General features: G+C 42.9%; 1 protein-coding gene across 1 annotated transcript in view; it reads right to left on the reverse strand.

The window, feature by feature from the left end:
* Window positions 1-26,310, reverse strand: part of LOC126335925 (uncharacterized) — an 81,214-nt gene that overhangs the window by 12,525 nt on the left and 42,379 nt on the right. The window contains exons 6-7 of the mRNA XM_049999400.1: window positions 14,596-14,871; window positions 9,026-9,232 (exon numbers count right to left, since the gene is read on the reverse strand). Coding sequence (XP_049855357.1) covers window positions 9,026-9,232; window positions 14,596-14,871 — 483 coding nt within the window. The remainder of the gene's footprint in view (window positions 1-9,025; window positions 9,233-14,595; window positions 14,872-26,310) is intronic.

Raw genomic sequence — 26,310 nt, forward strand, 5'->3', positions numbered from 1 at the left:
TATGAACACAGACTCGTTTGTGGTGACGCCGTGTGACAGATCAACAGCCGTAATGTTCCAAAACCACCTCAGCGTTTGTTACTGATGATTTCAGAAAGCTGTGAAGCAACTGGGTTACTGCAATCGTATGGACCTTTGATTTCCCTCATCCAGTCAGAGGGAATTATTGCTTCTAAAGCGAAAGTGTCTTAACACCAAGTTTGATCGATTATTTGTTAATATCAAATCACCAGATGGATTCTAGGTTTTGTGTTCAGATCCGTGTTTTATGCCTCTGACACATTGTCATTGGACAGCTGTAGCATGAAATTTGTTTCGCCTTTCCAGAATTGTGCGATTACGCCTTATCCAGCTCTCATTTTGTAACGTGTGTCGCAGCTTCAGGCAGCCTTACTGCCACTAGGCTTGAAAAGTGTAACGAGAAACAAAATGTGAAGATCTGAGCAATCGCCGTCCATATGAAACGGGAGCTGTACAGATAATTACAGAAGAGACTGTGATTTTGCAGGTTAAAACTGGAGATATAGAAAGAGCCACCCTTCTTATAATATCGGTATGATGATCACTAATTAGTTCCTGAATACGCTGCGTCCGACCGTTAACTTGTGAGTTCCATTATGTACGAATATATCAGATCAACTTTCTTTTTGTATGAAATGACTACAAGAATACTTGTTATGGTTGGCGTCTCTCAGATTGGGTACTCTGTCTGCAACACCCTACAGGAACTACCTTAATTAACGGCGTTACTATACTACGGCAGTTGGGGGCGCGTTTCCTGAATGCCGTGTTCCAGATGTCGCATTCGTGTTGCAGGCGAAACAAATAAACAATTTCAAAAGAAAAGTGAAGAGTGAGAGGTAGAAAGGAAGAGAACAATACGAAAAACAAAGGAAAGGAAGGAGAAGAAGAAAAAGGACGGGAGAGGACTGAAACGGGAAGGGGCGGATGTGAAAAAATCAAATGTGTGTGAAATCTTATGGGACTTACCTGCTAAGGTCATCAGTCACTAAGCTTATACACTACTTAACCTAAACTATCCTAAGGACAAACACACACACTCACTCATGCCCGAGGGAGGACTCCAACCTCCGCCGGGACCAGCCGCACAGCCCACGACAGGATGGATGTATATGAGGAGATTCGGCATAGACTACGTTAAAAATCATTTCTATAAGACTTACCTATCCCTAACAGGGAGATTGCTGCTTTCGTCTACTTGACGGATACGCTCTTGTTTTTCGAAGTCAGCGAAAGTAGCAAAAGTGAAAATACTATATTTCAAGTTCTTTTTTTCTTGGACTGATCGACAAGGAAACAATGACAGAGGATTCACGTTGCATATTTTTGCAGGGAGTAATGTAGCATTGGAGTATGTGCTGCTCTGCGTACTGAATTTTTCGTGCAGAAACAATTATTGCACTGTGTTTCTATTACTTGATATCGATTTCAATATGATTATAAACATATTACTGTTGTTGAGGTCTTCAGTCCGAAGATACGTTTACTGCAGTTCTAGTTGCTATTCTATCCTGTGCAGCTTCCTAACACTCAAATCCATATTCAGTGTTAACAAGTTTCTTTTCTTTAGAAACGCTTTTCTTGCCATTGTCTGTCAACATTTTATATCCTTCCTTCTTCGGGCAGCATCCGTTATTTTACTACCCAAATAGCAAAACTCATCTATTTATTTAAGTGTCTAGTTTCCTAATGTAATTCTCTCTACACCATAGAATTAAATTCCACTACATTCAATTATCCTTATTTTGCTTTTATTGTTTTTTGATCTTACATCCTCTATACTAAATCGAAGAAAGATGAAAGTAACCAGAAGTAGCAAAAATGAGAACAACGACAAATTTAATTACTAGTTGGAATTCTACTAGCAAAATAACGAGTGACGGACGGAACAAGGAGGACATCAAAAGCAGACTAGCACTGGCAAAATGGTCATTCCTGGCCAAGAGAAGTCTATTATTATCAAACAGAGGTCCTAATATGAGGAAGAAACTTCTGAGAATGTGCGTCTGGAGCACAGGATTGTGTGGTAGTGATACATGGACTGTGGGAAAACGGGAAAAGAAGAAAATCGAAGCATTTGAGATGAGCTGCTATAGACGAATGTTGAAAATTGTGTGGGCTAATAAGGTGAGGAATGAGGAGTTTCTGCGCGGAGTCTGAGAGGAAAGAAATACGTGGAAAACTCTGACAACGGACAGGATGATAGGTCGTCTGTTGAGACATCAGAGAATAGCTTCCTTGATAGTAGAGAGAGCTGCAGAGGGTAAAAACTGTAGAGGAACACAGAGATTGTAATACATCCAGCAAATAATTGAGGACGTAGGTTTAAGTACTACTCCGTGATGAAGAGGTTGCCATAGGAGAGGAATTCGTGGCGGGCCGCATCATGTCATTCAGAGGACTGATGACTCAAAAGAAAAAAAAATCCTCGTTTCAAGACACTATTCACCCCGCTGAGCTGCTCTTCTAGGTCCTTTGCTGTCTCTGACAGAAGTGCAATGTCATCGGCTAACTTTCCTTTAGTTACCTTTACTGCTTGCTCAAAGTACAGACTGAATAACATTGCGGATAGGATAAAACCCCATCTCAGTCCCTTCTCAACCACAGCGTCCTTTCATGCCCCTCGACTTTTTATGATTACTGTCTGGTTTCTGTACAGGTTGTAAATAGGCCTTTGTTCCCTGCCTATTACCTTCAGAATTTCGAAGAGTGTATACAGGTTAACATTGGCAAAAATTTTCTCTAAGTCTACGAATGGTATAAAAGTAGGTTTGCCCTACCTTAACCTATCTTCTGAGATGCCTTGGGCGTGTTTCTAAGTTTCTCTAGAATTCAAACTGATCTTCTCCTAACTCAGCTTTTGCCAGTTTTCCATTCTTCTGTAAATAATTCGTGTTAGTATTTTACATTCACGACTTATTGTACTGATAGTTTGATAATATTCACACGTACAAGCACCTGCTTCCTTTGAAAGTGGAATGATTACATTCTTCTTGCAGTCTGAGAGTACTTCGCCTGTCTCATCATCTTGTCAACCAGATGGCATGATTTTCTCATGGATGGCTTCATGGATGGCTCTCCTAAGACAGTTAAAAAATAAAAAAAAAAATACTGGGAAAGAAGTAAGGTGTCAGCTGCACAACATGTCACCCTAGTTAATTCACTGAATCTAACTACATCGACTGATAACTATTTCCCTTGTTCTCACTTAATAAATTTAAATTCCCTGAGATAATATTTATGCTTTAGCCGTACGGAACGGTATAAACAAATAGTTTCTTTTATTTTGTAAGGAAAGTTGGCAAAACATGAAAGTTAAATTGATTGTGAAAGTTACACGTGGAACAGGTATTTTTTGCGATTCACAGAGGATTCAATAGGATCTGCCAGTAAGAGCGGCAGGGGGGGGGGGGGGGGGGGAGTATGGCATCCGACCTCAATGAGCGCAGCGCTGTGTTGGTCCATAGCGTGTGGGTTGCGACATCTCAGGTGACCAGCACACGCTCATCTCTCGCGTGTCCGAACACATACCTTGCGAACTACCGGCAAACGCCTCCTAAGCGCCTGCGTAGGACGCATGTCGTCACTAGGAGCACATGTGTACCCAAAAGAGATAAGTACTGTTGTGGGCCAGTATTCCGTTAAGCCTTTCCCTGGCGTTTTTCTAATAAATTTGAAGTTACTGTCTGCAGTCACTTGTTTCATTTATGGAAACAAATTTCATCACCATAATCGGCAGTTTTCAAATTAGAAAAACAAATTACCCAGGAAATTTTTCAGTGTATTTCTGCAGATTTTCGAACTATGTTGTGACAAAAGTCTTTAAATATGAAATTTACTTCAGCAAAATCACTTCAAATAGTACCTCAGTGTTGAAAAGGAGGGTGACTACTTACCATCCGCAGTATTAGGAACTGTGACTATTGCGCGTATTGCCATGTCTGTGTTAGTACTGCGTCAGTCATTTTGTTGTGTATAATCGGCAAAAACAGACATAATGTCTTATGGGATAACAGCAAACAGTGATTTTATAATGTTACTTAAAATCCGTCTTGACTGCCATTTTTTTTTTAATGCATATGACCGGTTTCGGTTTATTCAGAACTATCTTCAGATCTGATATTTCACTTACAGGAGTAACCCGTCCAAATCCAGAAATTTTCACATGCTACGTCACATAAAAAAAACGTAGCATGTGAAAATTGCTGGATTTGGACAGGTTACTCCTGTAACTGAAATATCAGATCTGAAGATGGTTCTGAATGAACCGAAACCGGTCATACGAATTAAAAAAAAAATGGCAATCAAGACGGATTTTAAGTAACATTACTGTATAATCTGCGTTGTGGTTCGACCGTGGTCCTGCAAACACCGTCAGCTTTTCTATATTAGTGTAATGTTACTGACCTGTAAGTTACCTAAAATTTAAAACGAGGTGGTAGTTCGACGACCAGATAGAGCAAGGAGTTGATACGAGAGTAGGCATGTCCTGCATATTGTCATGTGTATCCGATACCTTAATTACATCAGCTGGAAAAGTATACATTTGTCTGTGTCTCTCAGATTCGTCCACATATCTTTTACGACATAGATTAAAACTATTTAATTTTTATTTATTTATTAATTATTCTACAGTTTGGAACGGATTTATCGTACAAAGTGGTTAGTCCAGTAGTACACGGTGTAGACACACAAATGTTGCTGATGCCTGTGTTCGACATCAACGTGCAGTAATACATACTGCAGGTGGCAGCACTGGCAGTGGAGGGTACATAAAGCGTAGCTGGAGGACGAGGAAAGCAGTGCAGTCAAAACGGAGCGACGTTCAGAAGGGCATAATCATTGGCTTTCGGGCCCAGGATGGGAGGATTTCCTAACGGCTAAGTTTGTAAATTGTTCACATGCCGCCGTGGTTGAAGTGTACGTTGCATAGCCAAGTGGCACCACTGAAAACTGGTGCTGAGGCAACCGTGGTGAATGGCAGCCCATAAATGACAAACATGAAACGTATTCGTTGAAAACATGGACTAGCATCTGATGTATAATGGAATGAACAGAAAATTTGTGCCGGACCAGGACTCGGACCCGGATTTTCCCATTTTACCTGAGCGGTCGCCTTACCATCTCGCTATCTGAGCACGACTCACGGCCAGATCCTAACTTCCGTATGTTATCAGCCATGTGTTCACAATCCGTCATCTGCACGCAATATGTGTATTTCCGTAAAGGGGAGATTTTTTTTTTTTTTTTGGTTGAACACAGGGTGTTCCATTGATAATGACCGTCTAGCTTGAAGGGGAAAATCAGTTGGCGCTATGGTTGGCCTGCTAGGTGGCGCTGCCATAGGTCAAAGGGATATCAGTTGCGATTTTCTTAAAATAGGAACCCCCATTTTTTATTAGATCTTCCTCTAGTAAGTAAAGAAATATAAATGTTTTAGTTGGCCCACTTTTTTCGCTTTGTGATAGATGGCGCTGTAATAGTCACCAACGTATAAGTACGTTGTATCACGCAACGGGACTAAAGGCCATAACAACAACAACAACAACAACAAGAATCACGTAACATTGCGCCAGTGCGGACGGTATTTCCTTCGTGATACATTACCCGTGTTAAAATCGACCTTTTACCAATTGCGGAAAAGGTCGAGATCGTGTTGATGTATGGCTATTGTGGTCAAAATGCACAACAGGCGTGTGCTATGTATGCTGCTCGGTATCCTGGACGACATCGTCCAAGTGTCCGGACCTTCGCCGTGTAGTTACGTTATTTAAAGAAACAGGAAGTGTTCATCCACATGTGAAAAGTTAACCACGACCTGCAACATATGATGATGCCCAAGCGGGTGTTTTAGCTGCTGTCGCGCCTATTCCGTACATCAGTAGCAGACAAATTGAGCGAGAACCGGGAATCTCAAAAACGTCGGTGTTGAGAATGCTGCATTCTATCGATTGCACCCATACCATATTTCTATGCACCAGGAATTTCATGGCGACTACTTAGAACGTCGTGCACAGTTCTGCCACTGGGCCCGAGAGAAATTACGGGATGATGACATCTTTTGCACGCGTTCTATTTAGCGACGAAGCATCATTCACCAAAAGCGGTAACGTAAACCAGTATAATATGCACTATTGGGCAACGGAAAATCCACGATGATGGCGACAAGTGGAACATCAGCGATCTAGGTGGATTAATGTATGGTGCGGCATTATCGGAGGAAGGATATTTGGCCCCCAATTTTATCGATGGCAATCTAAATGGTGCAGTTTATGCTGATTTCCTACGTAATGTTCTACCGATGTTACTACAAGATATTTCACTGCATGACAGAATTGCGATGTACTTCCAACATGATGGATGTCCAGTACATCGGTACATAGCTCGCGTGCGCTTGAAGCAGTATTGAATAGCATATTTCATGACAGGTCGATTGGTCGTCGACGCCATTACGTTCACCGGATCTGACGTCCCGGGATTTATTTCTGGGGGAAAGTTGACGGATATTTGCTATCGTGAGCCACCGACAACTCTTGACAACAGTCATCAGCGCATTGTCAATGCATATGTGAGCATTACGGAAGGCCTACTCGCTGTGCCACCTAGCGGGCCAACCATAGCGCCATCTCGTTTCCCCCTTCAAGCTACACAAGTTTCGTTCTTTGTAGTGTTTTCGTTTGGAGCTTCTTTCGTGAGATATTTGGCCCGGTCACGATCAATGGACCACCATGTCTCCCCTACACGGGAATATACACAGTGGATGCATGAGTACAGGTCGTGGACACATGGTTGATGACATATGGAAGTTCGTGTTTGGCCGTGCGTCGTGCCAAATGGTAAAAAGACCGCAGTGGATAATCGGGAAATCTGGTTTCGAGTCCCAGTCTGCACAAATTTTCGTCGTCTTCAGTCTATTATGCAGCTGATGGTAGCCCAAATTCCCAACTGCGATACATTTCATGCGTTTCATAACGGCTGTATTCACCGCAGCCCTGTTCCTTCGGACATGCATGCATGTACGGAAAACTTTGCATCTTTATTCGGGATTACACAGGCACTCCAATATCGAATAAATGACAGGGGTGAACGACAGCTGCAGTAATGTGTACGAGCGAAAGGACTTTCAATTGTTGAGCAACTAACCGCTCAGATGAACCAAGTGCCTCCAAAAGGACGTTTAACGAACGTTGCTGCATACGGACTTCCGCAGCAGGTTCGTGGTTAATGGACCCATACTGACTGCTGCTCATCGGCGACGATGGCTGGATCTGCACGCGAGTCCTGCAACTGGACGTCCACGTAATGCCGACAGGGGAACTTTTCAGATGAATGAAGTTATATTTTCCATCGGACAAATGGCTATTGGCGCGTACGGCATGAAAAGTCTGTAAACAAACATCCTGCACAGCCGTCGGAAGGGTCCAGGCTGCAGGGTATTCACTTGGTGATCTCGTCATTTTGGAAGGCACAAAGAATCAACACTGTTATGCACCCATGCTTGAGGGTCCTCTCCAGCTCTACATGCTATTTGTTTTTCCTCAGCAAGATGGCATCTACCAGCAGGACAATGCAACGTGTCCCACAGCAGAAGTTTGAAAAATATCAGGATGAGTTTACCATATTTCCCTCGTTTCTAAACTCACCAGATTTTCATCCAATCGAGAATCTGTGGGACCACATTCATTGCACTATTCGCATCGTGGATTCTCAACTGAGAAACCTAGCGCATCTGGCCACGGCACTGCAATCGACATGGATCCACACTGCTATTGGTACGTTCCAGAATCTCAATCACGCTCTTTTTGCACGTCTCGCAGTTTTCCGTGCTGGGAAAGGTGTTAACAGGTGGTCACACTAATGGGACCGGACAACGTACCTTTGTGTTCTTACTTTGCTGTGTTTCATAGGTTGTCTAATTATGATGAAACTGCAACCCACAACAATAAATACTTTATCATACTGTCTACATTCTGGAAATCAAACTTCGATATAACTTAAATCGATTAAACATTGTCTCCCCAGGAAATAAATGTCCACAAGGGAACAAAATAGACTGCAATGAGCCCTGAAGTTCGGCCACAACTACAGGATACAATTAGTGGCCGGCAGGAGTGACCGTGCGGTTCTAGGCGCTACAGTTTGGAACCAAGCGACCGCTACGGTCGCAGGTTTGAATCCTGCCTCGGGCATGTATGTGTGTGATGTCCTTAGGTTTGTTAGGTTTAATTTGTTCTAAGTTCTAGGCGACTGATAACCTCAGAAGTTAAGACGCATAGTGCTCTGAGCTATTTTGTTACAATTAGTGACACTGGATAACAATGTGAGCAAGTTCCATTAGTGTTCCACACGATATAGTCCTCGGCAGCATAAGTATCGAGAGGTAATGTTTCGGCCTCTATCATCTGTGGCCGGGCATTCCCGACAAAGTCTCGCGGTAGGAAAGCAGAGCAACAATACCATATCGGCAGAGTTCAAGGAATGTCGTTCCTAGAATTGTGTGACAGTGGTGGTGAGAGGGCGATGGCTGGGCGTAGCTGGCGATATTCTGTCAGAATAATTTGTTGGCGCCCACCTACATAGGGAGAAATGATCATCGTATCAAAATAACAGAAATCAGAGCTCGCACGGAAAGGTGTACGCTTTCGTCTTTCCGGCGATACAGAAATCAAAAGGAGAAAAGACTGACTGAAGGTCTTCTTCAGCCAGTAACAATAATAGTAAAATACAATGGATGAAGCAGATGCTGACGATGATGATGATGATGATGATGGTGATAATGATGATGATTATGTTGAGTGGTGGTGGCTATCGGAAAATGAAAACAAGGGTGTAATACTTATTCTACAACTTGTCTTATCAGATGTCTGTTGCAAAAATCACTTCTTTGATTGTTTCTGGTGTTCTGCTTCAACAAAGCTTAAAATCAGCCGTCCTATAAAGATACTCACGTTCAGCAGTAAACAAAATGCAGACAGCGAGAGTGAAAAAAGACTCAACTGCTTACCGAGACCGGCGACGAAACTGTATTTGGAGTTGACGGGCGCGCTAAGGGGTCGTTCGCAGAAGTAGGCGGCAGGTTGCCCGCAGTCGCGGCTCCGGAGAGCGGTCGCCTGTGGTCCCGTGGTCTGCAGCTCCAGACACTGCTGACGTGGCACTGACTGTGGCGTCCCAGGCGGCCAGTTCTCAGACAACACCGTTTCAACATCTTCCCCTGGCAAGACATACATTTATCAAACTGTTGAAAGGTGGTCTCCTTACAACTGGACTAAATATTTTCTGAGGTGTTACAAAATCTAGCACATTACTGGGAAAGCGAGAAACTTTATAAAGCTGATCTGCCCCCACATTTGGTGCCAAATGGGAAAAAAGTCGTTTGCATTTTTTTTTACTGTCAATGACAGCAACTACCTCAGCTCAGCGTCTCCCACAGTAAATATATATTGTTTATCAGAATCTGCTCCTCAAGGATACACGCAACACAAGTTGTGAAGTTGCTGGTGATCAGATGGTAACTGTTCCCAAATTAGGGTGTTTCAAGGAAACTGAACGCTCTGGTTGTGTCCCAAACTGCTGAAGGTACTAAAATAACAAATATTTCTTGAAGTTTAACTCTTCTTTTGTTAGGCCATGTCTGTCTGAACAAAATAAGAGTATGGATCCGTCTTCAGCTAGCACTTCTAGGTAGCCATCACCAAAACTAGTTGCAGCGAGATACCGCGATCTCCAGCGGGCTTCTTTACTGTAAAATACGAAAATTAATACCTGTAGGATTTCATTAAGAAAAACCTTATTATTTTTGTTCTGTTAGTTTCCAGATATATATATAAGTACATTTGTAATGGAAGAGCACAGTCTGTTAAATAAACATAAGATTTTGTTTGAACAAACGAGAATACTTGCCAACGCATCCACCTAAAGCGGTTTGTAATCAGAGAAGCAGTTGAAATTTGACTCTGCGAAGATAACTTAAATACAGACACCGGCTATGCACATAGCAAAGCACGCAAGCTTGCAGATTAATAAAATTGTACATCGGAAGATCATTGCATATAGGCCTGGTTGGATTTTCAAGTATTGGCTACGTTACAAACCAGGAGGCCAACCGACGCATATGATGCATTACCCCTATACAAACCAAGTTAGAAAGTTTGGATGAATGAAACCAGGAATTTGAGGTGAAAATAATGTTCAGAACTCAGATAGTTTTAAATTTTAAGAGAAGTGAATTTATTTCAATTGAAATAACAATTATCACAGTTAATAACTTTTCATCGATGAGATAATAATTCTTTGAGTGACAGCTGAAATGAAACGGAACTTTATCTCACTTTTGAGTAAACTTTCGAATAAATCATGCGGAAATAATGGGATTTCGTGCAGCGCATGTCTAAATTCAAAGATCTGCGATTGCGAACTATTTAATTCTAAGTGCAGATCACTCTTAAAAATAGCGGTAGTAACGTTTTTAGAATCAGATAAGATAGCCTAATGCGATATATTCTTAGTCTACATGTTGAAACTATTTCAGACTATTCGCTAGCGACACATGCGAACATCACAAGTCCATGACTCAATTCCTGAAGTAATTTCAACGTCCTGAAGAAGCGACCTACTACCGCACATACTCACACTGCAACATCTCAAGCATAACTGCGAAATGAACGTTAGAACCTCCTCATAAACTTGTTCCTTCTTTTAATGATCCTAAAACTAAGCATATTATTCACTTGCTTGTGTGGAATGTCGAGTTTGTGACCTTTTTCCATTAGGCCATTTTAAGTGTGACTTAGCATTCCTCAATCAATGCATCATTTGCTGAATCATTTTTATTCGAAAATAGAGTCACGGGAATAAATAGGCTACGCATTTAAACAGGTGTTGATTTTCAACGGAATAGGAATATGAACACATCAATATTTACCTAAGATGCTTCTAAAAATTTCCTAATAATCGTTCTAAATTATAGTTAAATGTTTTGCAACAACAGAGGAAACTTCACATGAGGTTTAACATTTAAATTGCTGCTAAAGTGAATGTTATTATCTCTACTTTGATTTTCGGTGCAACTGAAGTCAATCGGATAATGCGAGTATGAGAAATCATACGTTCCAACATAGAACATATCATAATTATCTGATAATGAAGCCGCAAATTTAATTTTCATAATACACATGTCTTTTAGTTCATATTGTCATATCTGTTAACGACACCTGCTCATACTTTAGAGACGTCATGTTGCTTGTCGAAAAACCACAACATCAATTAAAAAAAAAAAAACAAGGACTTTTAAGTAAAAGGTACAGTAAGATCATTTGCATGTGTATGTGAAACCAAACAGTACAATACGTAGTGACATTTTTCGTAGTGTAATGTAACGATGTTAAGTTTTAGAACAGGAATGCTAGCTTAAATTGGCGGTATTTTGCTGAAACAAGTTTGGAAGTTAAAAACTGTTTGCATCTGGATACACCCACATTCTTATATTACCACGCTGAGATGAAAGTATTTACTGGTTAGTTAGGACTGCAACACTATATACTGTTATACTAAGCAACAAACCTTTTTAAACAAATTTTTCCTAAAGCATTTGATAGCTTTTGAAACTGAGGGAAGAGCGGTATAAAATTGTCAGTGCCTACCCTTAAACCGCCAACGGCCTTGCCGCAGTTGTAACACCGGTTCCCGTCAGATCAGCGAAGTTGTCGGGCTGGACTAGCACTTGTATGGGTGACCATCCGGTCTGCCGAGTGCTGTTGGCAAGCGGGTGCACTCATTCCTTGTGAGGCAAACTAAGGAGCCACTTGACTGATAAGTAGCGCCTCCGACCTTGGAAACCGACGTATGGCCGGGAGAGCTGTGTGCTGACCACATGCCCCTCCAAATCCGCATCCAGTGACGTCTATGGGCTGAGGATGACACGGCGGCCGGTAGGTACCGTTGGGCCTTTATAGCCTGTTAGTACACTTAAACTGTTGTAAAATACATCGGAAAATACGGTAAAGTTGAAGGGTAGCTCTAGAACGGCACTAGAATTATAGAAACATTGCAACGAAGTTATCGAATACTGTCACTTGGCGAAACTATTTATCCGATATCTCAAACTGTTTGTGAAATAGTACTGGTGTTGAAGATACATGGCTCAAACTGTATTAAGTCTGATGTCCAGGAGTCAAGAACCACACTAGTAGGAGACGAGGTACTGGCAGAACTGAAGCTGTGAGGTAAGATTGCGAGTCTTGCTTGGGTAGCTCAGTTGGTAGATCACCTGCCCGCGAAAGGCAAAGGTTCCGAGTTCGAGTCTCGGTCCGGCACACAGTTTTAATCTGCCACGAAGTTTCCTATCAGCGCCACTCTGCTGCAGAGTGAAAATCTCATTCTGCACACTAGTAAATAGTCCTTCACGTCTGACTACTGTTTGATCAGTTTTCAAAAAAATTATCTGATCAATAACTGAGCTGTCAAATGTAAGCCAAAATTAGTACATTTTGTATGACAGAAAACATATTACATCTTTTAAATTTAACGTAAGGCTTTTCTTCCTAAGAATCACAACAGTTTTCTAGCCAGTCTAATATTATTCTGACATGACTTTCTGGTAACCTGTGCTAACCTCTTCATCTTTGAATAACATTTTAGTCTCAGTATTGTTAAACATTTGTTACATATATTCCGAACTATCGACTCCTCTACAGCTTTTGCCCTTTTGCCTCCCTCTAGTACCATGGAGTGGCATGGTATCCTTTGATCATCTTCCTTTCTTCGCAGATTCTGCAGGGAACCTCTTTGTCATCGTATCAAGGGCTTTTAGTTTAAATACCGTTGTGTAATTCCTAATTATAAAGGCATGATTTCTCTTTCTTTTTGTTTGAGGTGTCTATAGTTTTACCATCGTTTGCGCAAAGAACAAAAATTTCACTTACAACGTAGACCAACTGGCGTAAGTCCGCCCCCGGTAGCTGAGTGATCAGCGCTAAAGAATGTCACTCCCAAGGGTCCAGGTTCGATTCTCGGCTGTATCGGAGATTGGGTGTTGTGTTGTCCTAATCATCATCACTTCATCCCCATCGCCACGCTAGTCACCGAAGCGCCGTGAAATCGAAAGACATGCACCCGGCGAACGGTCTCCCTGACTGGCGTAAAATTTAAAGACGGTAACACCAGACCAGAGCAATAGTGCCGACTACCAGCTGCGTGAATCAGATCTTTAAACTGCGCGAGCCGTGCTACTATTAACAACATATTTAGATTTCACTGTTTTGTGAAAGGCTTATTTGTTTTATTGAGAAATGCGACTCCTGACTACTATACAAGTTCCACATCATCTCATACCGTTAAACAATTTTTATTTCAATGCTTCTAAAGCTGCTTGTCCATTACCACCCTGTTCTATTAGTTCGTCTCTTATTATGCATCATTTTCTGCTTGAATCCCGTTTGCAACCAAGAGTTTTTCATTAGTTGTCTGCGATAGATTACTTTTACTTTGCGTTGCCATCAATGTAAATTCATCGTTGAATTTACTCTAATGAGTTACTTGATCTCCCTTTTCGCTATAATTTCAGCATTCACCAGCAAGACAAATTTCGAGTACAGCAATGCTTCTCGTGAAGTAAGCTGTAAATGCCAAGATAGTTTTGGAAATTGCTTTTCAAAAGTGAACTACACTGTACCTGAGTATGCGATGATGATATCTCGGTATGGCGCAGAAACATCGATCCGTCTCGACACTTAACTGGTGAGATATCTTCTACATCTATATCTACATCCATACTCCGCAAGCCACCTGACGGTGTGTGGCAGAGGGTACCTTGAGTACCTCTATCGGTTCTCCCTTCTATTCCAGTCTCGTATTGTTCGTGGAAAGAAGGATTGTCGGTATGCCTCTGTGTGGGCTCTATTCTCTCTGATTTTATCTTCATGGCCTCTTCGCGAGATATACGGTAGGAGGAAGCATTATACTGGTTGACTCCTCGGTGAAGGTATGTTCTCGAAACTTCAACAAAAGCCCGTACCGAGCTACTGAGCGTCTCTCCTGCAGAGTCTTCCACTAGAGTTTATCTATCATCTCCGTAACGCTTTCGCGATTACTAAATGATTCTGTAACGAAGTGCGCTGCTCTCCGTTGGATCTTCTCTATCTCTTCTATCAACCCTATCTGGTACGGATCCCATACTGCTGAGCAGTATTCAAGCAGTGGGCGAACAAGCTTACTGTACCCTGCTTCCTTTGTTTTCGGATTGCATTTCCTTAGTATTCTTCCAATAAATCGAAGTCTGGCATCTGCTTTTCCGACGATCAACTTTATATGATCATTCGATTTTAAATCACTCCTAATGCGTACTCCCAGATAATTTATGGAACTAACTGCTTCCAGTTGCTGACCTGCCGTATTGTAGCTAAATGATAAGGGATCTTCCTTCTTTAATATCTCGACCGGGACACAGGGCAATATGAAATATTCCCCCTGCCAGATTTCGTTCGACCTGCAGTCTACAACCGTGTGTTACAACGGTGACAATTTGTGAAGGTGTTCTTTGTACGGTGTTTCTCTTGGTTTGTGGGACGTAGTGCAGACCTGTGACGGAGAGGAAGGGCTCCTCGTCGGCAGCCCTGCGCACCCCCAGCATGGCGCCTGTGGTGCGGCCGCCGCCGTGCCGCCTCAGCTGGTCCGCCAGGAAGTCCAGCTCGCCCTGCGTGCCGGGCACGGCCAGGTGGCCGCCGTCCCTCCAGCAGGACTGTGCGGCGTCCAGCCAGTGGCGGCTGGTGCGGTACAGCCGGTACACCGACCTGTAGCCGCTCGTCTTCTCGCCGGGGTTCACGACGTACCCGCCCTCCACAGAGCCGTACCGCGCTGTTGACAGACAGAGCCCTCGTCAGTTGCTGTAGTATCTACAAGAGCCGCTGGCACTTTTAATCTGAAAGAGCAGTCACCGCAGCAAAACTAGAGTGTACCATTCCCCATTAAGTGAGTCGTGTGACCTACTTATTAGCGACTACATATAAAGATTTAGCAAACGTGATAGTAAGTGCGATTCACTGCAGCGCAATGTAGCTTCATTTCGACGAAATTTGGAGAGTAATGTCAGTAAGGTTGGAGGACGGAAGGTGCTTTGGACTCGCATTTCTTTTAGTTTAATTATTCAGGTCATGCAGCATAAGTACACTAATGACCATTAACATTGCTACACCACGAATATGACGTGCTGCAGACGCGAAATTTAACCGACAGGAAGAAGATGCTGTGATACGCAAATGATTGGCTTTTCAGGGCATTCACACAAGTTTGGCGCTGGTGGCGACACCTACAACGTGCTGACACGAGGAAAGTTTTCAACCGATTTCTCATACACAAACAGCTGTAGACCGGCGTTGACTGGTAAAACGTTGTTGTGATGCCTCGTGTAAAGAGCAGAAATGCGTATCATCACGTTCCCGACTTTGATAAAGGTCGGATTGTAGCCTATCGCGATTGCGGTTTATCGTATCGCGACATTGCTGGTCGCGTTGGTCGAGATCCCATGAACATTAGCAGAATATGGAACCGGTGAGTTCAGGAGGGTAATACGGAACGCCGTGCTGGATCCCAACGGCCTCGTTTCACTAGCAGTCGAGATGACAGGCATCATATCCGCATGGCTGTAACGGATCGTGCAGCCACGTCTCGATCCTTGAGTCAACAGATGGGGACGTTTGCAAGACAACAACCATCTGCACGAACAGTTCGACGAAGTTTGCAACAGCATGGACTATCAGCTCGGAGACCATGTCTGCGGTTACCCTTGACGCTGCATCACAGACAGGAGAGCCTGCGATGGTGTACTCAACGACGAACTTGAGTGCACGAATAGCAGAACGTCATTTTTTCGGATCCATTCAGGTTCTGTTTACAGCATCATGATGGTCGCATCCGTGTTTGGCGACATCGCGGTGAACGCTTATTGGAACCGTGTATTCGTCATCGCCACACTGGCTTATCACCCAGCGTGGTGCCATTCGTTACACGTCTCGGTTACCTCTTGTTCGCATTGACGGCACTCTGAACTGTGGACGTTACATTTCAGATATGTTACGACCCGTGTCTCTAGCCTTCATTCGATCCCTCTGAAACCCTACATTTCAGCAGGATAATGCACGACCGCATGTTGCAGGTCCTTTACGGGCCTTTCTGGATACAGAAAATGTTCAACTGCTGCCCTGGCCAGCACATTCTCCATGTCTCTCACCAATTGAAAACTTCTGGTCATTGGTGCCCGAACAACTGGCTCCTTACAATACGCCAGTCACTACTCTTGATGAACTGTGGTATCGTGTTGCAGCTCAATTCCCAGGCGTATCATGCCTGTTATTACGGCCAGAGTAGGTTGTTCTGGATACTGTTTTCTCAGGATCTGTGCACCCGAACTGCGTGAAAATGTAATAACATGTCAGTTCTAGTATAATATATTGTCCAATGAATACCCATTTACCATCTGCATTTCTTATTGGTCTGGAAGTATAAATGCCCAGTAGTGTAATTAGGACATTTATATTAGGTAGAAAGTCACAGTGACAATTTTCATGTTCATGAAAAAGGGTTGACAGTGATTGGATACTAATTGCAGAGAGTACGTTTTAGGTGACGGCACTGTATTTGTCTTTCACAGAATGTTTTGTTGGACAGTTACAGCTGCACCTGGGAAATGAGAAGTTAACCAGCTGGAGTTAGTCAAAAGATCACTATAGTGCTGTCAGTTCAGAGAACCAGGAAGCGGCACGGTCGGTTATGTCGGGCAGGCCTAGAGGACTCGGTCGCTGCTTTTGTGCAGAGAAAGGTAGACTGGCGCATATGGCCACAACAGCAGTTGGTCCCACGCGCATGTTCTGAGAAGTGTTCTTAGCGGCTCACAGTACATTGTCCCAGAGGCTTGGAGCACAATATTGACTACTTCTTTAGCCGAGTCGCGATGGACTGGCTCCCTGATAACACTTCATTTGGGCCAGCGCAGCAAGACGCCTGACACACTGTCGCCAGGATTGCCATTGAGGTTTTTTAGACGCAACGCAGTTTTCCTGGCGAGCACAGTGTCTTGATTGGGAATCTCGGTTAGTGATGTACCGGACGGCGTTTAATTCAGTCGCAGAAAGTGGTAGGATTGGAGGATAGCTAGTCGCCCATTTTTTGCAGGAAGGCAGTATTGAGAGAGAAAAATTCTGCGACTGGCGTACAGAAGCGCTTCCGCATTTCGATTGGTAGTTCTGGTTTCTCGAGAGTAACCCAAGTGTAGTGATTTTAGGAAATGATAATGAAGTGATAGAGAAAAATATCGATGCTTTGGGCGCGAGATGTGTCAGATCATATATTCGGTCGACAGCCTGGATTTCTTGTTACATCACGGCTTTGAGTTTGATCTGGAGACACGGTCGCAGATCCTGGGAAGAGGAAAGGAGACTGAGGCTCACCGTTGGAGTCGACTTGCAGGTGCGCTGGTCGCAGCGTTGCAGACTCCTGCAGGTGTATGGTAGCTTTTGCAGCTCTGGGCATTACTAACCTTTCAAACAGTAGCAGCCGCTGTTCACTGTATGCATATCGTGCTAGCTTGCAGCATTGTAGTTCACAGTCACTGTCAACTGAAATACATTCAGTCGGATAGCGATATCCATATTTAAAGTAGCAGTATTAATAAATTACTGCAGCCTTTCCTCAATTTGGTCGAATGTTCATCAGTATGTACAGTACTTCATTTGATAAAATAAGTGCTTGAACTGAATGTTTACTTCTGTTTATATAACATGTCACGCTTGATATTTGTGTAATAAATCTTTCGTTGAGTGTCAGCTCTTATTCAAGAAAATACCGTTCCATGATAGTCTAGTAATTCGGTTCATTTATATGGGAGATAATAACAGTTCTTTTCAGTGTAATATATTTTGTCAACTTCAGTTTCACTGTCACGGCTCCAAATCATTTGCCTACAAATCCTCCGTTGCGTTTATTTTCACAGTGGGGTACCTGAAGGGTGGTTCTGTGCCGTAGAATATTCCGGGGCAGAAGTGTATTATAGCTGTCCGCACCTGATCGTCCCACCAGAGACATTACAGGGTAGACGAATAGAATCAAAAACAAGATTGTGCGAACTGTGTAAACGGTTTACCGAATACAGTAAAAATTAATTTGCGTAAGCGCACACACAATTTCATTACATCGTGGACCGCGGAGTGCATTCCAAATCAAATTCCTTCATAACCTTTGAGTAAAAGAGTGCAGCATGAGGCTGTAGCTTGATAGTTATTTCAAGAAGAGACTGAGGAGGAATTTTCGATATTGAACCGCGTTATTGTTGGAAACAGATACGAGAACAGCATTATCGAACTGTAAGTTAAAATGAAAAAAAAACTGATCGCAAAAATATGGGTTTTGGTAACCAAATTACGCCTTGTCGGGCATCAGAATGCTATGCAAAACTAAGTTACGTTGTCCCTACCTAATATAGCAAAAGATCTGACAAAAGGTCGCGCTTGTTCCACAATGTGAGAGTGGATATGAGTTTCCGGTCAAAAAACTCTTTAGGTGAGATAATCCCGTGCGCTACACACAATCATAAACTGTTTATCCTATCGTGATTTACAGACTCAAGTGCGGCACGTGTGATACTTTCTGCATTTGACAGACGAGAAGAGAATTTAACACAAATTTAAGGAAACTGCGAGGTCATCGGTCTCATCGGATTAGGGAAGAATGGGGAAGGAAATCGGCCGTGCTCTTTCAAAAGAAACAATTCCGGCATTTGCCTCAAGCGATTTAAGGAAATCACGGAAAACCTAAATCAGGATGGCCACACGCGAGATTGAACCGTCGTCCTCGTGAATGCGAGTCCAGTGTCATATGATTGTGTTGCCAATGGTTTGTACGTAACAGTACTTGCGGTCTTGGAGGAGGCGTTAACACGTCAGTGGGTCAGTTACCTCAAAATAGCTGACATGTTTACTCTAAGTTTTTCCGTGTAGTCGTTTATGTGAAGCAAAACTGAACAAAGCCATAAATGCTTGGAACGTTTTCAATATTGTGGCATCCAAGTTTTATGCGAAAAGGCTAAAGATTCTACAAGGACTTTCGCCAGTGACTTCGACACTAAATTAGGTAATAGAAGTTTGGTAATGAGAATGAATTCTATGTTCATAAAGAGTTGTCTTGATCCCGTAGCACAAGAATGTGATTCTGAAGATTTTCCAGATATTGCTTTCCCCGAATGAATCTATTGTGAGCCTGCATTTTGCTGATAACCTCAAGTACGTTTTAAAGTACTGTGGTGGGCAAAGTAAGAGCGACAGAATCGAATGCTTTCACCATCCTAATCTTAATACAACTATGAGGCCGAATTTCTCTTCGAGACGAGAGACTTCTCTCATCAGTATGTGTTGTGCCTGTGACGTAGTAACGTCTCGTGTGGTTTACTCATTCCACTTGCTGGTAAGCTGGATCTACTCGGGAATTCTTGTCCTTTTCTTTGGATTCGTTACTTGCCATCGTTTTATTTTTGGGGTTCCGTCTTGCCTCGCGTACTCTGCTATTTTATGGATGACGGGTGCGTTTTTATACGCCAGTTTCAACCTGGGAGATAGGGAATTTTATTATTTACCCTCATGAGATCTGATCATGATTTAAGATCGTTAGTCCTCGTCTGGTAAAGACACTGTTCCATTTCGATACACTAAAGGTAAATGTAAACTACGTAACTTCTTTGGGTTCACTTGTTTTTCACCTGAAGATATTGCTTTATGGTCACGAAACTACTTGTGACTGACTAATAAGAAATAAATTTCTGGCAGCTGTTTCTGTTTTGTCACTTGAAATAATAAGAGAATCTATTTTTTTTATATGACATACCCTTATGGATATTCCCTTACTGGAAATTTATTTTCAATCCACAGTTTTCGTTTGCCTACCTTATTTGCAGTGCACATACTGTCAAATGGAAATAACAGAAATAAAAATGTTTCTGCATAGAGACTTGAACCAACGGCCCTTGGATTACCGTTCTGCACTGTTACCATTGCCACAGCCGCTGACTGGAAACTACGCGAACATAAATGGTTCATACCTCGCCCTATCTGCACCAAAAATACTATATTTTTGCCAAACACTTGGCCATCCGACGCTCCCACTTCAGTCACCTTTGTTTCTGGTCATGCACTGCAAATAGCGTTATCTTGCACAAAATCAGAGGTGAGCAGGCACGTTCCTCTGTGAGCGCACCTTTGCGAGGCTCTCTCAACACTAACCAATCAACGAGTAGGCTATTCTAACGTTCACAGTGAATATTTTGCACCACGAGTGAAAATACACCGACTGTAATTACTGCTAACATTGTAAAAATTATGGATTTTCTTCTGTGGTGGCTAATCATCTGCTTTATCATATGAGCAATATGTTTCGTTCTCAGTGATACCGTGTTTACAAAATCTGTGTCAAAAATGAAAGCCCAAATTTTAGATTTTTTTGCAATCCTGAGTAAACGATTATGAAACCTTTATCGTAACGAAAGTTTAACAACGGGAATGTCCAAGATTTGAACTTAAATTCACTGTGTGTCCTTTATTCTGTTTAAGTCACAAATATCTCTCATTATTGTCGATTAATCGTTACAAACAAGCTTTGCGCTTCTAATGTACTGTTATTTGTTTCATTTCACCTCAATCTAGGAACTCACTATTCAGATTAGATATGGTGGCCTGTGAGGAACATCAGTACTGGCATGCCTTCGAATATAAACTCATGTACCTCGTCCCGATCGCAGAGAACAGCGTTAAGTAAACTCTCATATTCTTTCTGAGTGGCACATATAAGAAGGCAATGGGTTCCATTTCACGTGATATGGCGGACTTACGTGCCATGCTACAGGACTGCAGCCTCTCCAATGTGGTACGCATTCTTTAAAAAAATGCTCAATACTGTACGGGTAACAGGAGATGACTTTATGACTTAGGCCTTCTCGTTGTAGTTCTCCTTTTACCGGCAGTCACCAACAATTATATACAAATCTGTAATGTTTCTTGGGTAGTAATAAATCAACATCAGTCGATAAATGTAAGTATTTGTTGGTAAGTCCTCTGTGTTATTACATAATATTAACTCTGCTTTTTCATTAACATTGACCTTTATGGTGGTGACAATCGATTAATGCTCCACTTTTTCGTGATAATAAAAGTGTTCTGTACACTTTAACGTGCGATGAATGTTATTTGAGATGTAATTACTTACAATGCTTTAGTGTCTCCCGAAGCTTTTATGAGCTGTTCGTTATTACGAAGTTTCCTGGCAGATCAGAACCGTGTGTCACACTGTGACGTGAACTTGTCACTTCCGGGGGAAAGCGCTGTACGACTGAGCTACCCAAACGTGAATCAAGTCCCACACCCAGAGCTTCACTTCCGCCAGTGCTTCTCTCCCACCTTCCGAATAGAAGTTCTCCTGCACATCTTGCAGGACTACCACTCTTGGGAGAAAGGGTACAGAGGAGAAATGGTGTAGTCACAACCTAGGGCATTGTTTGCGGAATGATTTTTCAATCTGCAACGGAGTGTGCGCTGATGTGGAGTTTCGGCCTAACAGAAGTTTCCAACCAGTGCACACGTCGCTGTGATGTCGAAATCATTCCATAATTCACTTGAAAACGTGATGCTATTGTAAATGTTGTAGATAAGTCATTAACTAAGTTTTGCCAACGAAATATACAGTATCAAACTCTAAAAAATAATGGTGAACGTGTATCTCTATTTTCAGTCTCAAAACGTCATTGACTTTGGCGAAAATCGGGAAACGGCATTCTACATATATGTTTACATCTACATAGATACTCCGCAAGCCACCCTAATGTGGGTGGCGTACACTACACCGCTACTTATCATTTGATTTCCTGCTCCACTGGCAAAGAGAGCTTGGGGAAAATGACTGGTTATATACCTCCGAATGAGCCCTAAATTCTCGTATATTATGTCTGTGTTTCTAACACGCAATTGAAGTTGGCGGAAGTAGAATCGTTCGGAAGCCAAGTTCAAATGCCGATTCTATAAATTTTCTCAATATTTTTTCTCGAAAAGAACATCGCCTTCTCTCCATGGTTTCCCGTTTGAGTTCCCGAAGCTTCTCCGTAACACTGATGTTGTTGGAACGTACAGTTAACATATCTAGGGTAACAAATGTATCAACCCGACGTCTTCCTTCAATCCCACCTGGTGCGGATACCAAACACTCGAGCAGTACTGAAGAACGGATCGCACCAGCGCCCTATTTGCACCACAGTCAGTTCAGTGTCGTTGATCGACGCAGCCTGCTCCATGGAAGTCCACCTGCCGTTGTGGAGTTTGAAGATAATCCTTAAGGATTGAAACCGGCCACTCCGATTAAAAGAAATTTGCGATCAAGTCTGCTTTTTAATTATCATAACTTGGTTTCACCTACATCGGTTATAGGTGGCCAGTTGACTTTACTGTCACACTCAACTTCGATCTCAGTAGAGACAATTTCTTTTGTCAACCGTAATGAACACTGTCCCTCCTATGGCGTATAATCGGACTTTCCGACATACGCTCCACAGTTCGCTAAATATATCAGAGCCTCCCACGACGGGTTTTAGCCAATTCTAAGACGAAGAATAACTTCACCGCGGGAACTTTCCTTGAAAGCAGTAAATTCGGGAACATTGTTATGAATCCTTTGACAGTTTACTAATAAAATTGTGACAGTCGAAGTGTCTTTATTCCGAACGCTGTTTGACTTCCCTTGCTGCATATCGACTAGCAAGTGTTCATCACCGCACCTCAAACTACTGCCTAGCCTAAAAAGCCCTCATGTGCACTCCACAAGTATTCTGCTAACCGAATAGCAGTTTCCTTTGTATAGTGCACCTCTGACCTACCATTGGGAGTCCTACAAATACCCACACGATAACGCAGGTCTAGAAATCTGCCGCTTAGACCGTCACAGAATCGATGAAGCCTTTGGATTAGACCCTCGACTCTGCGCCAAACCAATGGACCCCCAATAAACTCTGGTAACAATGCTGCAAATTGCGAGCTGTGCTTGCACCCCTCGCCTGAGGCCAGCAGTCCTCACAATCTCCGCCCGCCGCCTGTGCGAACTGAGGATCGCTTCAGAACCCACGTGGCAGGCGTCGTTGGTGCCGACATGAGCCACAATATCCAGACGTTTTAACCCTGCACGCTCGATATCGACAGGCCATGCCGCCTCCACGTCTCGGATGAGGCCCCCAGGCAGACATAGTGCACAATGGCTTTCTTTACAACCTTGAATGCTATCTGCTTAAGTGGCTCCATAACGCGCCTAACATTGGAGCTCCCAATAACTAACAACCCCCTCCCCTCCTTGCCTGCCCGGACCCTGCTGAAGGAGCGGCCACCTGTCCCCTCACAGATAATTTTAGATATGCAAACTCTCCTAATGTGTCACCTATGGACGTTCCTGCCTTAATGAGCTGTGTAACTAGCTGTTAAGTGAGCGAAAAGTGCTCTAGAGACTGAATTAATTTACACTTTCAAAATGGCGAGATAAAACCTCTTAAATTGAGGAACACGCAAGAAATTTAGTAAATATACTACCAATAAAACACAGATGAAGATATACACTTAACTTGACGCTCTATAGCTGTATATTTGACGAGAGCTGGAGCCTGACTGATTGGCTTACTAACGGTACGGACGGCTGCTTTCAAGACAAAAGAAATGAGCAACTACTGCTCTACAAACTGAATGAATTTACACTAACAAAAACCCGAGGTTAAACCTTATAAAGAGAAGAAAACGTGTTGCTGTTAAAGTACCAGCACCTGTATACGAACTTGTACCGGAACCAAATTAATGTCTATGTAAGTAATGTGTAGTGCAGATCTGGGGTGCTTATTTAGTAATTATTGCGTAAAGTACGTAATCATACAGAAGAAGATAGCCATTAGGCGTAAGATATGTCAGGCTTAAGTCCTTGTTGATTCCGACTGTTGAACACTTTTTCTGCCTGGTGGTTACAATTAAAGTGCAGCTTATCATGGAGGTCTAGTGTGGGCAGCAATTATCGTATGACAGCGAAACTTGGTAGATATGCTAACGCGTTAATCATGAACTAATCTGTGCTGAAAAAATTTAGTTCCAGTTGCGGACATCAAGTGCAAAAGTGTTAGTAAGGTGGCATGACGTCCTCGTGGTCATTTAATAACCCATAACTTTGGTGAACAAATCGGCCGTGGTGGCCGATCGGTTCTGGCGCTACAGTCTGGAACTGTGTGACCGCTACGGTCGCAGGTTCGAATCCTGCCTCGGGCAGGGATGTGTGTCATGTCCTTAGGTTAGTTAGGTTTAAGTAGTTCTAAGTTCTAGGGGATTGATGACCTCAGAAGTTAAGTCCCATAGTGCTCAGAGCCATTTGAACCATTTAGTGAATAGTATAGCTACCGAGAAGACAGACCTTGCGCATTTATGGAAACTGTTTTATGTGAACGACAGCAATTCCAGTGCTGCATTGAGAGAGTATCGCAACTGAAAGGTCTGAGGAGGGGCCGGATGTTATTAACTGGTTTAAGGAAAATTATAATGGATTTTGAAAACATGGGTGAGCTTCCTGGAAGAGGAAGGCCTCCAACCCTGGTGGAAGTTATTGACGAGGTTACTGTAGCTGTTACTTGCCCCAGGTATTGCTGGTGCTCATCTAGTGCCACGAGAATTGTTTATCCCATGGTCAAGAGTAAGGAACGTTTTGCGGTCTATTTTACACTGATACTCATACAAGATCCAGTCGGGCAGAAACTGTGAAACATCATGATTCTCAGCAACATTCTGGATTTCCTTTCCATTTCTAGCACGGATCGAAATTGACGACATGCGGCCAGGCAATATTCTACTACAGGGTGCAGTGAATACACAGAACTGCAGCATTCTGCGTGTGTTAAACCGCGTGTTCTCCACGAAGAGCCTTTGCAATCGCTGTATGTGGCTGTTTCGCGTGGATTCACAAGCATCGTTATTCTCGGCCCGTTCTTCTTTGGAGACAATATAGCCAGATGATCTGCAGGTACACCGCGATGTCTGCACGTTATCGAGACCACCTTTTTACAGCATGCGACTCCTGCTGTGGAAGAGCGCATCTGTCTGGAAACCACTGTTTTCATGCGATACGGGGCAACACCTCATTAGCTCACTAAGTGAAACACCTGCTTAATGCAACTTTTCACAAACTTGTTATCTATATACGTTTCCCGGATCCATGGCCTGCAGGATCACCTGACATTAATTCATGTGACTTTTGGCTCTGGAGATACCTAAAAGAACTCGTTTACCAGGGACACGTTTGGTTGCTACCTTATCTGAAAGAACACATTGTCAGATTCACCGGAACTGCAGTAAGCAACTGCTGATCACTTCATTTTAAGGATGCAGCTTCTCGTCGACCTCACTGGTTTTTATATTGGATAATTTTTGTAAGGAGCGGTTACTTGTTTGTTCTTTTCTGATCACGTCCCATTTCTAATCTGTTACATATGGAAACATTTCTATACGTCTTTCTTCAATTTGGTAGCACCATGTTCGCACCTGATGGCTAAAACTGGACCAGTTTCTTTGTCCTAGCGTAAATTGATTCCGCTTTAACTCTTCAGAGTATCTCATAAATTTTGCTGTCATACGATAATTACAGTCCACACTGGATCTATGTCAGCAGCTGCAATTTAATTATAACGACCCGGAAAAAGCGAACAAGCGTAGAATACAGAGACGGTGGACAGTGTTGAGACAGGGTAACAGGTGACCTTGCAGCGTTAAGGTGAAATGAAGTTTACTGCAGGGAGACTAAGCAGTGACAGAAGCCTGTCAGCAGCGTTTCTGGTGCTTTCGGCAGAGCATTACTACTTGTGCTAAATAACACATTCACATATTATTGGAAGAATACGTTTATTAATTTTCTGCGTTATGTAGTCTCAGACAATTATCAGTTGTTCAAAAAGATTTCGGGCTTGCAGTCGGTCGTCGTAAACTTCATTGCGATATTTCGGCTGGACAACTGCCAGCCATCTTCAGGTGAGCCGAACGAGGACTGACGAAGATGTTCTCCGCTCCGTCTTATATAGAGCGCTGATAGTACTGCCGCGCATGCGTTGCAGTCTCGGAGACAGAAGGGCCACACCGCCCTGAAACAGCGCCCTCGCTGCAATACTCAGGATGACGGGATTCAATGCGTTATTCAATTGTTAACCACTGTCATGGTTCATAAAATTTCCCGCAATTCGTATTTCAACGGATTCTTTGATAA

The sequence above is a fragment of the Schistocerca gregaria genome, chromosome 2 (genome assembly GCF_023897955.1).
Source record: "Schistocerca gregaria isolate iqSchGreg1 chromosome 2, iqSchGreg1.2, whole genome shotgun sequence".
Taxonomy (NCBI): Eukaryota; Metazoa; Arthropoda; class Insecta; order Orthoptera; family Acrididae; genus Schistocerca; species Schistocerca gregaria.